Source organism: Salmo salar, chromosome ssa14 (assembly GCF_905237065.1).
Source record: "Salmo salar chromosome ssa14, Ssal_v3.1, whole genome shotgun sequence".
Classification (NCBI taxonomy): domain Eukaryota; kingdom Metazoa; phylum Chordata; class Actinopteri; order Salmoniformes; family Salmonidae; genus Salmo; species Salmo salar.
Window position 1 is genome coordinate 96053069 of NC_059455.1, and position 15810 is coordinate 96068878.

The window sequence follows — 15810 nt, forward strand, 5'->3', positions numbered from 1 at the left end:
TTACCATCCATCTGTCATTATATTACCATCCATCTGTCATTATATTACCATCCATCCGTCATTATATTACCATCCATCCATCATTATATTACCATCCATCCGTCATTATATTACCATCCATCCATCATTATATTACCATCCATCCATCATTATATTACCATCCATCCGTCATTATATTACCATCCATCTATCATTATATTACCATCCATCCATCATTATATTACCATCCATCCATCATTACATTATCATCCATCCATCTGTCATTATATTACCATCCATCTGTCATTATATTACCATCCATCTGTCATTATATTACCATCCATCTGTCATTATATTACCATCCATCCGTCATTATATTACCATCCATCCATCATTATATTACCATCCATCCATCATTATATTATCATCCATCCATCATTATATTACCATCCATCTGTCATTATATTACCATCCATCTGTCATTATATTACCATCCATCTGTCATTATATTACCATCCATCTGTCATTATATTACCATCCATCCATCTGTAATTATCTTACCCTCCATCCATCATTATATTACCATCCATCCATCATTATATTACCATCCATCCATCATTATATTACCATCCATCCATCTGTCATTATATTACCATCCATCCGTCATTATATTACCATCCATCTGTCATTATATTACCATCCATCTATCATTATATTACCATCCATCCATCATTATATTACCATCCATCCGTCATTATATTACCATCCATCTATCATTATATTACCATCCATCCATCATTATATTACCATGCATCCATCATTACATTATCATCTATCCATCTGTCATTATATTACCATCCATCTGTCATTATATTACCATCCATCTGTCATTATATTACCATCCATCTGTCATTATATTACCATCCATCCGTCATTATATTACCATCCATCCATCATTATATTACCATCCATCCATCATTATATTACCATCCATCCATCATTATATTACCATCCATCTGTCATTATATTACCATCCATCTGTCATTATATTACCATCCATCTGTCATTATATTACCATCCATCTGTCATTATATTACCATCCATCTGTCATTATATTACCATCCATCCATCTGTAATTATCTTACCATCCATCCATCATTATATTACCATCCATCTGTCATTAAATTACCATCCATCCATCATTATATTACCATCCATCCATCATTATATTACCATCCATCCATCATTATATTACCATCCATCCATCTGTCATTATATTACCATCCATCCGTCATTATATTACCATCCATCTGTCATTATATTACCATCCATCTATCATTATATTACCATCCATCCATCATTATATTACCATCCATCCATCATTATATTACCATCCATCCATCATTATATTACCATCCATCCATCATTATATTACCATCCATCCGTCATTATATTACCATCCATCTATCATTATATTACCATCCATCCATCATTATATTACCATCCATCCATCATTACATTACCATCCATCCATCTGTCATTATATTACCATCCATCTGTCATTATATTACCATCCATCTGTCATTATATTACCATCCATCCGTCATTATATTACCATCCATCCATCTGTCATTATATTACCATCCATCCATCTGTCATTATATTACCATCCATCTGTCATTATATTACCATCCATCTGTCATTATATTACCATCCATCTATCATTATATTACCATCCATCCATCATTATATTACCATCCATCCATCATTATATTACCATCCATCCATCATTATATTACCATCCATCCATCTGTCATTATATTACCATCCATCCGTCATTATATTACCATCCATCTGTCATTATATTACCATCCATCTATCATTATATTACCATCCATCCATCATTATATTACCATCCATCCATCATTATATTACCATCCATCCATCATTATATTACCATCCATCCATCATTATATTACCATCCATCCGTCATTATATTACCATCCATCTATCATTATATTACCATCCATCCATCATTATATTACCATCCATCTGTCATTATATTACCATCCATCTGTCATTATATTACCATCCATCTGTCATTATATTACCATCCATCTGTCATTATATTACCATCCATCCATCATTATATTACCATCCATCCATCATTATATTACCATCCATCCATCATTATATTACCATCCATCTGTCATTATATTACCATCCATCTGTCATTATATTACCATCCATCTGTCATTATATTACCATCCATCTGTCATTATATTACCATCCATCTGTCATTATATTACCATCCATCTGTCATTATATTACCATCCATCCGTCATTATATTACCATCCATCTGTCATTAAATTACCATCCATCCATCATTATATTACCATCCATCCATCATTATATTACCATCCATCCATCATTATATTACCATCCATCCATCATTATATTACCATCCATCCATCTGTCATTATATTAATATCCATCCATCTGTAATTATCTTACCATCCATCCATCATTATATTACCATCCATCTGTCATTAAATTACCATCCATCCGTCATTATATTACCATCCATCCATCATTATATTACCATCCATCATTATATTACCATCCATCCATCATTATATTTCCATCCATCCATCTGTCATTATATTACCATCCATCTGTCATTATATTACCATCCATCTGTCATTATATTACCATCCATCCATCATTATATTACCATCCATCCATCATTATATTACCATCCATCCATCTGTCATTATATTACCATCCATCTGTCATTATATTACCATCCATCTGTCATTATATTACCATCCATCCGTCATTATATTACCATCCATCCATCATTATATTACCATCCATCCGTCATTATATTACCATCCATCCATCATTATATTACCATCCATCCATCATTATATTACCATCCATCCGTCATTATATTACCATCCATCTATCATTATATTACCATCCATCCATCATTATATTACCATCCATCCATCATTACATTATCATCCATCCATCTGTCATTATATTACCATCCATCTGTCATTATATTACCATCCATCTGTCGTTATATTACCATCCATCTGTCATTATATTACCATCCATCCGTCATTATATTACCATCCATCCATCATTATATTACCATCCATCCATCATTATATTATCATCCATCCATCATTATATTACCATCCATCTGTCGTTATATTACCATCCATCTGTCATTATATTACCATCCATCTGTCATTATATTACCATCCATCTGTCATTATATTACCATCCATCCATCTGTAATTATCTTACCCTCCATCCATCATTATATTACCATCCATCCATCATTATATTACCATCCATCCATCATTATATTACCATCCATCCATCTGTCATTATATTACCATCCATCCGTCATTATATTACCATCCATCTGTCGTTATATTACCATCCATCTATCATTATATTACCATCCATCCATCATTATATTACCATCCATCCGTCATTATATTACCATCCATCTATCATTATATTACCATCCATCCATCATTATATTACCATGCATCCATCATTACATTATCATCTATCCATCTGTCATTATATTACCATCCATCTGTCATTATATTACCATCCATCTGTCATTATATTACCATCCATCTGTCATTATATTACCATCCATCCGTCATTATATTACCATCCATCCATCATTATATTACCATCCATCCATCATTATATTACCATCCATCCATCATTATATTACCATCCATCTGTCATTATATTACCATCCATCTGTCATTATATTACCATCCATCTGTCATTATATTACCATCCATCTGTCATTATATTACCATCCATCTGTCATTATATTACCATCCATCCATCTGTAATTATCTTACCATCCATCCATCATTATATTACCATCCATCTGTCATTAAATTACCATCCATCCATCATTATATTACCATCCATCCATCATTATATTACCATCCATCCATCATTATATTACCATCCATCCATCTGTCATTATATTACCATCCATCCGTCATTATATTACCATCCATCTGTCATTATATTACCATCCATCTATCATTATATTACCATCCATCCATCATTATATTACCATCCATCCATCATTATATTACCATCCATCCATCATTATATTACCATCCATCCATCATTATATTACCATCCATCCGTCATTATATTACCATCCATCTATCATTATATTACCATCCATCCATCATTATATTACCATCCATCCATCATTACATTACCATCCATCCATCTGTCATTATATTACCATCCATCTGTCATTATATTACCATCCATCTGTCATTATATTACCATCCATCCGTCATTATATTACCATCCATCCATCTGTCATTATATTACCATCCATCCATCTGTCATTATATTACCATCCATCTGTCATTATATTACCATCCATCTGTCATTATATTACCATCCATCTATCATTATATTACCATCCATCCATCATTATATTACCATCCATCCATCATTATATTACCATCCATCCATCATTATATTACCATCCATCCATCTGTCGTTATATTACCATCCATCCGTCATTATATTACCATCCATCTGTCATTATATTACCATCCATCTATCATTATATTACCATCCATCCATCATTATATTACCATCCATCCATCATTATATTACCATCCATCCATCATTATATTACCATCCATCCATCATTATATTACCATCCATCCGTCATTATATTACCATCCATCTATCATTATATTACCATCCATCCATCATTATATTACCATCCATCCATCATTACATTACCATCCATCCATCTGTCATTATATTACCATCCATCTGTCATTATATTACCATCCATCTGTCATTATATTACCATCCATCCGTCATTATATTACCATCCATCCATCTGTCATTATATTACCATCCATCCATCTGTCATTATATTACCATCCATCTGTCATTATATTACCATCCATCCGTCATTATATTTCCATCCATCTGTGCATCCAGAATGTACGTTATAAACTAATACTACCTTAGTTCTAGACAATACTAAATAATACTATATACGCAAGGAGTCCACCGACGGCAGCACCAACTCCAACAACGCAGACATAACTTATGTCCCTAATATATTACATGTTCTGTAACTGTTGTACGTGAGCGTTGTACTGCCTGTACTCAACGGCCCACCTCAGCACTGCTGGACCTATGGTTCAGTCCATGTTGTAGCTCTCACTGTCTCCTGCTACACTGCTGCTACATGTCATTAAACCACCATCCAACCATCACTCATTCATTCTCTTCCTCTTGTAGGTTTATCTTTCCCCCTACTCGTATGGGTCCAGAGAGCCAGTTTAGTGACTTCCTGGATGGACTAGGCCCCGCCCAGATCGTAGGCCGACAGACACTAGCCACTCCCTCCATGGGTAAGTCAGATCATTGGAGTCTCTGTGTGAAAACAGCTTCTGTGATGTGATATTATAATATATGCCATTATGCCTTTTCTATAGTGTACACGGTGCTTTCAGAAAGTTTTCAGACCCCTTGACTTTTTCAACATTTTGATACGTTTTATTCTAAAATTGATTAAATCGTTTTTTCCCCCTCATCAATCTACACGCAATACCCCAAAATGGCAAAGCAAAAACAGGCTTTTTGTTATTTTTGCTAATTTATTACACATAAAAACTGATATCATATTTACATAAGTATTCAGACACTTTACTCAGTACTTTGTTGAAGCATCTTTGGCAGCGATTACTTGCTTGAGTATTCTTGGGTATGACGCTACAAGCTTGGCACATCTGTATTTGGGGAGTTTCTCCCATTCCTCTCTGCAGATCCTATCAAGCGCTGTCAGGTTGGACGGGGAGCGTCGCTGCACAGCTATTTTCAGGTCTCTCCAGAGAGGTGTGATCAGGTTCAAGTCCAGGCTTTGGCTGGGCCACAAGGACATTCAGAGACTTGTCCCGAAGCCACTCCTGCGTTGTCTTGGCTGTGTGCTTAGGGTTGTTGTCCTGTTGGAAGGTGAACCTTCGCCCCAGTCTGAAGTATTGAGAGCTCTGGAGCAGGTTTTCATCAAGGATATCTCTGTACTTTGCTCAGTTCATCTTTCTCTCCATCTGGGACTAGTCTCCCAGTCCCATCCCCACAGCATGATGCTGCCACCACCAGGCTTCACCGTAGGGATGGTGCCAGGTTTCCTCCAGACGTGACTCTTGGCATTCAGGCCAAAGAGTTCAATCTTGCTTTCATCAGACCAGAGAATCTTGTTTCTCATGGTCTGACAGTCTTTAGAGGCCTTTTGACGAACTCCAAGCCGGCTGTCATGTACCTTTTATTGAAGAGTGGCTTCCGTCTGGCCACTCTACCGCAAAGGCCTGATTGGTGGACAACCATCTGCAGAGATGGTTGTCATTCTGGAAGGTTCTCCCATCTCCACAGAGGAACTCTCCCTGACCAAGGCACTTCTTCCCCGATTGCTCAGTTTGGCCGGACGGCCAGCTCTAGGAAGAGCCTTGGTGGTTTCAAACCTCTTCCATTTAAGATTGATGGACACCCCTGTGTTCTTGGGGATCTTCAATGCTGCAAAAAAATGTTTTTGGTACCCCAGATCTGTGACTTGACACAATCCTGTCTTTGAACTCTACGGACAATTCCTTCGACCTCATGGCTTGGTTTTTGCTCTGACATGCACTGTCAACTGTAGGGACCTTATATAGACAGGTGTGTGCCTTTCCAAAATCATGTCCAAACAATTGTATTTACCACAGGTGGACTCCAATCAAGTTGTAGAAACATCTCAATTTCTAGTCTCATTGTGTTAGCGGTTGATATTACTCTTCAATAACACAGACCCCAAAAGCAAATCAGGGGGAGAAAAATAGATGTATTCTAAGAGAACAAATCATAGATGTTATACTGAGAGGTAGATGTTTATTCTCCCCTGTCCTCAGTGATTCTCTCCACAGAACAAAGGGACAGCGTGTACTTTTATAACCAAACCCTAGCCTATGGTTGACCATTTAGAATTCCTTGCAATAAAACTGTGCCAATGGCCAAATAACAAGTATCCTGTTTCAGGCTCAATGCCTAGACAAATTCTTCCCATTGATCGTTAATTCCCTATCACAGAAAAAACACTATTTCCATTGATCGTTAATTCCCTCTTGACCTCTTGTCCTCTGCTTTGTGTATTATTTTTAAATATTCTTACAATAGCAAAGGGTCTGAATACTTGTGAAATAAAGTATTTCTGTGTAAAATAAAATAAAAAATTTTGCGTTGTCATTATGGGGTATTGTGTTCACGAATTCAATCAATGTTATCCATTTTAGAATAAGGCTGTAACGTAACAAAATGTGGAACAAGTCAAGGGCTCTGAATACTTTCCGAATGCACTGTCTAGCTCCTCCCCCCTCAATGTTTGCTGATCTAAATATACCAGATGGTGTATGAATATGGGGAGGGCTCTACATTAGATACCAGATGGTGTATGAATATGGGGAGGGCTCTACATTAGATACCAGATGGTGTATGAATATGGGGAGGGCTCTACATTAGATACCAGATGGTGTATGAATATGGGGAGGGCTCTACATTAGATACCAGATGGTGTGTGAATATGGGGATGGCTCTACATTAGATACCAGATGGTGTATGAATATGGGGAGGGCTCTACATTAGATACCAGATGGTGTGTGAATATGGGGATGGCTCTACATTAGATACCAGATGGTGTATGAATATGGGGAGGGCTCTACATTAGATACCAGATGGTGTATGAATATGGGGATGGCTCTACATTAGATACCAGATGGTGTATGAAAACGGGGATGGCTCTACATTAGATACCAGATGGTGTATGAATATGGGGAGGGCTCTACATTAGACACCAGATGGTGTATGAATATGGGATGGCTCTACATTAGATACCAGATGGTGTATGAATACGGGGAGGGCTCTACATTAGATACCAGATGGTGTATGAATACGGGGATGGCTCTACATTAGATACCAGATGGTGTATGAATATGGGGATGGCTCTACATTAGATACCAGATGGTGTATGAATATGGGGAGGGCTCTACATTAGATACCAGATGGTGTATGAATATGGGGAGGGCTCTACATTAGATACCAGATGGTGTGTGAATATGGGGATGGCTCTACATTAGATACCAGATGGTGTATGAATATGGGGATGGCTCTACATTAGATACCAGATGGTGTATGAATACGGGGATGGCTCTACATTAGATACCAGATGGTGTGTGAATATGGGGATGGCTCTACATTAGATACCAGATGGTGTATGAATATGGGGATGGCTCTACATTAGATACCAGATGGTGTATGAATACAGGGAGGGCTCTATATTAGATACCAGATGGTGTGTGAATATGGGGATGGCTCTACATTAGATACCAGATGGTGTATGGATATGGGGATGGCTCTACATTAGATACCAGATGGTGTATGAATATGGGGAAGGCTCTACATTAGATACCAGATGGTGTGTGAATATGGGGAGGGCTCTACATTAGATACCAGATGGTGTATGAATATGGGGAGGGCTCTACATTAGATACCAGATGGTGTATGGATACGGGGAGGGCTCTACATTAGATACCAGATGGTGTATGAATATGGGGAGGGCTCTACATTAGATACCAGATGGTGTATGAATACGGGGATGGCTCTACATTAGATACCAGATGGTGTATGAAAACGGGGATGGCTCTACATTAGATACCAGATGGTGTATACATATGGGGATGGCTCTACATTAGATACCAGATGGTGTGTGAATATGGGGAGGGCTCTACATTAGATACCAGATGGTGTATGAATATGGGGAGGGCTCTACATTAGATACCAGATGGTGTGTGAATATGGGGAGGGCTCTACATTAGATACCAGATGGTGTATGAATATGGGGAGGGCTCTACATTAGATACCAGATGGTGTGTGAATATGGGGATGGCTCTACATTAGATACCAGATGGTGTATGAATATGGGGATGGCTCTACATTAGATACCAGATGGTGTATGAATACGGGGATGGCTCTACATTAGATACCAGATGGTGTATGAATACGGGGATGGCTCTACATTAGATACCAGATGGTGTATGAATATGGGGAGGGCTCCACATTAGATACCAGATGGTGTATGAATATGGGGAGGGCTCTACATTAGATACCAGATGGTGTGTGAATATGGGGATGGCTCTACATTAGATACCAGATGGTGTATGAATATGGGGAGGGCTCTACATTAGATACCAGATGGTGTATGGATATGGGGAGGGCTCTACATTAGATACCAGATGGTGTATGAATATGGGGAGGGCTCTACATTAGATACCAGATGGTGTATGGATACGGGGAGGGCTCTACATTAGATACCAGATGGTGTATGAATATGGGGAGGGCTCTACATTAGATACCAGATGGTGTATGAATATGGGGAGGGCTCTACATTAGATACCAGATGGTGTATGAATATGGGGATGGCTCTACATTAGATACCAGATGGTGTATGAATACGGGGATGGCTCTACATTAGATACCAGATGGTGTATGAAAACGGGGATGGCTCTACATTAGATACCAGATGGTGTATACATATGGGGATGGCTCTACATTAGATACCAGATGGTGTGTGAATATGGGGAGGGCTCTACATTAGATACCAGATGGTGTATGAATACGGGGAGGGCTCTACATTAGATACCAGATGGTGTATGAATATGGGGAGGGCTCTACATTAGACACCAGATGGTGTATGAATATGGGATGGCTCTACATTAGATACCAGATGGTGTATGAATACGGGGAGGGCTCTACATTAGATACCAGATGGTGTATGAATACGGGGATGGCTCTACATTAGATACCAGATGGTGTATGAATATGGGGATGGCTCTACATTAGATACCAGATGGTGTATGAATATGGGGAGGGCTCTACATTAGATACCAGATGGTGTATGAATATGGGGATGGCTCTACATTAGATACCAGATGGTGTGTGAATATGGGGATGGCTCTACATTAGATACCAGATGGTGTGTGAATATGGGGATGGCTCTACATTAGATACCAGATGGTGTATGAATATGGGGATGGCTCTACATTAGATACCAGATGGTGTATGAATACGGGAATGGCTCTACATTAGATACCAGATGGTGTATGAATATGGGGATGGCTCTACATTAGATACCAGATGGTGTATGAATATGGGGAGGGCTCTACATTAGATACCAGATGGTGTATGAATATGGGGAGGGCTCTACATTAGATACCAGATGGTGTGTGAATATGGGGATGGCTCTACATTAGATACCAGATGGTGTATGAATACGGGGATGGCTCTACATTAGATACCAGATGGTGTATGAATACGGGGAGGGCTCTACATTAGATACCAGATGGTGTATGAATATGGGGAGGGCTCTACATTAGACACCAGATGGTGTATGAATATGGGGAGGGCTCTACATTAGATACCAGATGGTGTATGAATATGGGGATGGCTCTACATTAGATACCAGATGGTGTATGAATACGGGGATGGCTCTACATTAGATACCAGATGGTGTATGAATACGGGGAGGGCTCTACATTAGATACCAGATGGTGTATGAATATGGGGATGGCTCTACATTAGATACCAGATGGTGTATGAATATGGGGAGGGCTCTACATTAGATACCAGATGGTGTATGAATATGGGGAGGGCTCTACATTAGATACCAGATGGTGTGTGAATATGGGGATGGCTCTACATTAGATACCAGATGGTGTATGAATATGGGGAGGGCTCTACATTAGATACCAGATGGTGTATGAATATGGGGAGGGCTCTACATTAGATACCAGATGGTGTATGAATACGGGGATGGCTCTACATTAGACACCAGATGGTGTATGAATATGGGGAGGGCTCTACATTAGATACCAGATGGTGTATGAATATGGGGATGGCTCTACATTAGATACCAGATGGTGTGTGAATATGGGGATGGCTCTACATTAGATACCAGATGGTGTATGAATATGGGGATGGCTCTACATTAGATACCAGATGGTGTGTGAATATGGGGAGGGCTCTACATTAGATACCAGATGGTGTGTGAATATGGGGAGGGCTCTACATTAGATACCAGATGGTGTGTGAATATGGGGATGGCTCTACATTAGATACCAGATGGTGTGTGAATACGGGGAGGGCTCTACATTAGATACCAGATGGTGTATGAATATGGGGAGGGCTCTACATTAGATACCAGATGATGTGTGAATATGGGGATGGCTCCGCATATTCTTCCGGATGTTTTTTTTTAATGAATTAAAAAGAAAATACGAGAATTCTATGCCAAAATCACTTGGTAAATCATTGTGAGGACAGTGGAACAGACGTTAGAACAGACTGGAAGCGTTCTGTCTCTCCCTGCTGATCAACACTGGTACTGCAAGTTGAAACAACCCTGATCAGATATAATAGAGCCAGAATGTGACCTGATCTGACCTGGAAAAGGGTCTCAGTTCTGGGTTATAACTAGGCCCAGAGCTTCTCCTGGCCAGGTTACATGCTAAGTCAAAACATCTGCCCCTAAACATGAGGAGTGTGTGGAACAAGTGTGTTTACCTCCTCTAGGTGACGTCCATGTGGGTATGGTGGACAGAGGAGGCCAGCTAGAGGTGGAGATCAACCAGGCCAGAGGACTGACCCCTAAACCAGGGTCAAAGAACATCCCAGGTACAATACAAAACTACAGAACTTTATTGTTCATCCCAGGTACCATACAAAGCTACAGAACTTTATTGTTCATCCCAGGTACAATACAAAACTACATAACTTTGTTTATTTATTAATCTCAGGTACAATACAAACCTACATAGCCTTATTGTTTGTCCCAGGTACAATACAAACCTACATAACCTTATTGTTTGTCCCAGGTACAATACAAACCTACATAACCTTATTGTTTGTCCCAGGTACAATACAAACCTACCCAACTTTATTTTTTGTCCCAGGTACAATACAATACAAACCTACCCAACTTTATTGTTTGTCCCAGGTACAATACAAACCTACCCAACTTTATTGTTTGTCCCAGGTACAATACAAACCTACCCAACTTTATTGTTCGTCCCAGGTACAATACAAACCTACCCAACTTTATTGTTTATCCCAGGTACAATACAAACCTACCCAACTTTATTGTTCGTCCCATGTACAATACAAACCTACCCAACTTTATTGTTTATCCCAGGTACAATACAAACCTACATAACCTTATTGTTTGTCCCAGGTACAATACAAACCTACCCAACTTTATTGTTTATCCCAGGTACAATACAAACCTACCCAACTTTATTGTTTATCCCAGGTACAATACAAACCTATGTACCTTTATTGTTGGCAGACCTCTTCCGTTCCACACTGTAGGCAGACTCATTAGATACACAGTTAATCCTATTTAGTTCCGAATCGTCAACAGACTTACTTAGTCCCGGGTTGCTGATAGACTCCCCTGGTTCCGGGTCATAGGCAGACTCCCTCGGTTCCGGGTCGCAGGCAGACTCCCTCGGTTCCGGACTAGACACTGTTGCCGGATACTCTGGACTGCACACTGGTGCCGGATACTCTGGACTGCACACTGGTGCCGGATACTCTGGACTGCACACTGGAAGCCTGATGCGTGGTACTGGTACTGGATGTGCCAGTCTGGGGACACGCACCTCAGGGCTAGTGCGGGGAGCGGGAACAGGCCGAGTCGGACTGGGTTGACGCACTAGAAGCCTGATGCGTGGTGCTGGTACTGGAGGTATCAGCCTGGGAACACGCACCTCAGGGCTAGTGCGGGGAGCGGAAACAGGCCGAGTCGGACTGGGTTGACGCACTGGAAGCCTGATGCATGGTGCTGGTACTGGAGGTATCAGCCTGGGAACACGCACCTCAGGGCTAGTGCGGGGAGCAGGAACAGGACGTACCGGACTGGGCTGATGCACTGGAAGCCAGGTGCGTGGTGCTGGTACTGGATGTGCCAGACTAGGGGTTCGCACTTCAGGGCTAGTGCGGGGAGCGGGAACAGGACGAGTTGGACTGGGCTGACGAACTGGAGGCCTGGTGCGTGGTGCTGGTACCATCTTCACCAGACAGCTAGCACGCACCTCAGGACTAGTATAAAACGCAAACTCAGGTGATATCATTAGGACATCACTCTGTTTTCTCAATAGCATAGCCTATAGAAATGTTGCGCAACATGAGCTCATGGGCTCTCATGCATTGATGCCAGAGTGATTAGAGGGACAATAGAGTGCTGAGTACCTGGCAGTTAGCAAGTTTGGTAGGCTACTAATGACCAGCAGCAGGATCAGAGCACGGAGAAGCCTAATTACCATGACTAAATGGTATTGTGTAATTTGACTGCCTTCGTGACTCGTGACCGCCGGTGTGGTGGTAATACAGTCACTGCAACAGTCCTAAGTCAACATCCCATATACACTTCCTAATGAACTCAGTCACCGTGTCGTGTATTCTTCAATGTTATTCTCAGAGGCTACCCGGAACATATCCCAGTCCGCGTGATCAAAACAATTTTGAAGCATGGATTCCGATTGGTCAGACCAGCGTTGAATAGACCTTAGCACGGGTACTTCCTGCTTGAATTTCTGCCTGTAGGAAGGGAGGGGCAGAATGGAGTCGTGATCTGATTTGCCGAAAGGAGGGCGGGGGAGGGCCTTGTAGCCATGCTGGAAGGGGGAGTAACACTGATCGAGAGTTTTTGAAGCGCGAGTACTACAGGCAATGTGTTGATAGAACTTCAGTAGCGTTTTCCTCAAAAAATCCCCCGATTTTTTTTTTATTTTTTTAATTTGAATTGAAATAACTTTCTTCTGAATGTCTTGTACACTGACTAGTCACCGGGTTGATTTGAATAGAAACAACTTTATATTTCATCCTGATCAATCACAGGGGTAATTGGAATTGAAATAACTTTATTATTAATTTCCTGCAGCAACCTATGTAAAGGTGTATGTGTTGGAGAATGGGGCGTGTCTGGCTAAGAAGAAGACCAGAGTGGTGAAGAAGACTCTAGACCCCTCCTACCAACAGGCCCTGCTGTTTGAAGAGAGTCCTCAGGCCAAAGTCCTACAGGTAAATACCTAGCTATATCTAGCAATCTAGAAGTGGTAGAAATATGATTTGTGGTTCCAGACCCCATATGTTCGTCATGCATGGCTGGATAGTGAAAACACATGTTTTCTTCTCCACCAAATGTGTATTTAATGACTTAATTGTATTGCATCTCTAGCAGCAATACCATTATGGGGATGGTTAGCTAATCAAAGCATTCTTAATTTCCCATCCCCCTTCTCTCTCTCCCCACCTCTCTCTCCCTCCACTCTCTCTCTGCCTCCTTCAACCTCTCTCTCTCCCCACCTCTCTCTCCCTCCCCTCTCTCCCTCTCAGGTCATTGTGTGGGGTGATTATGGGAGGATGGATCACAAGTGTTTCATGGGCATGGCTCAGATCATGCTGGATGAGTTGGACCTTGGTGCCACGGTGAGCGGATGGTACAAGCTGTTCCCCACCTCGTCTCTGGCTGACCCCAGCATCGGACCTCTCACACGGCGACTGTCCCAGTCCTCACTGGAGAGCTGTGCCACCAGCCCCTCCTGTACCTAGACAGAGAGAACTATATAGCATCAGCACACACACACACTCACACACACACACTCACACACACACACACACACACACACACACACACACACACACACACACACACACACACACACACACACACACACACACACACACACACACACACACACACACACTCACTCACTCACTCACTCACTCACTCACTCACTCACTCACTCACTCACTCACTCACACACACACTCATCATGCAGATATGTTATACACGTAGAAACACAGTCAGACGTGTATACATGCAGGCTTCTGCATACACACGTGCCCATACATAAACGCCCCCTGCCACACACACTCTCAAACACGCTGAGCCACAGATACATCCCCATAACTAGAGAAGATAACATGATTTACCAGAGCATAGCATTCTAGTAGCATTACTTACTTCCCTGTCCCCTGTCCCCTGTCCCATCTCAGAATCCCTGTCCCATCTCAGAATCCCTGCCCCATCTCAGAATCCCTGTCCCCTGTCCCCTGTCCCCTGTCCCACCTCAGAGTCCCTGCCCCATCTCAGAATCCCTGCCCCATCTCAGAATCCCTGCCCCATCTCAGAATCCCTGTCCCATCTGAGAATCCCTGTCCCATCTCAGAATCCCTGTCCCATCTCAGAATCCCTGTCCCATCTCAGAATCCCTGCCCCATCTCAGATCCCTGTCCCATCTGAGAATCCCTGTCCCATCTCAGAATCCCTGTCCCATCTCAGAATCCCTGTCCCATCTCAGAATCCCTGTCCCATCTCAGAATCCCTGCCCCATCTCAGAATCCCTGTCCCCTGTCCCCTGTCCCCTGTCCCACCTCAGAGTCCCTGCCCCATCTCAGAATCCCTGCCCCATCTCAGAATCCCTGCCCCATCTCAGAATCCCTGTCCCATCTGAGAATCCCTGTCCCATCTCAGAATCCCTGTCCCATCTCAGAATCCCTGTCCCATCTCAGAATCCCGGCCCCATCTCAGAATCCCTGTCCCATCTCAGAATCCCTGTCCCATCTCAGAATCCCTGCCCCATCTCAGAATCCCTGCCCCATCTCAGAATCCCTGTCCCATCTCAGAATCCCTGTCCCATCTCAGAATC

The 15810-nt window shown here is 41.5% G+C and overlaps 1 protein-coding gene across 1 annotated transcript in view; it reads left to right on the forward strand.

Moving 5' to 3' along the window:
* The window catches only part of LOC106570720 (regulating synaptic membrane exocytosis protein 3-like), a 124594-nt gene extending 109799 nt beyond the window's left edge, over window positions 1-14795 (forward strand). The window contains exons 4-7 of the mRNA XM_014143202.2: window positions 5318-5430; window positions 11672-11773; window positions 14040-14179; window positions 14495-14795. Coding sequence (XP_013998677.1) covers window positions 5318-5430; window positions 11672-11773; window positions 14040-14179; window positions 14495-14710 — 571 coding nt within the window. The 3' untranslated portion in view covers window positions 14711-14795. The remainder of the gene's footprint in view (window positions 1-5317; window positions 5431-11671; window positions 11774-14039; window positions 14180-14494) is intronic.
* The last annotated feature ends 1015 nt before the right edge of the window (window positions 14796-15810 follow it).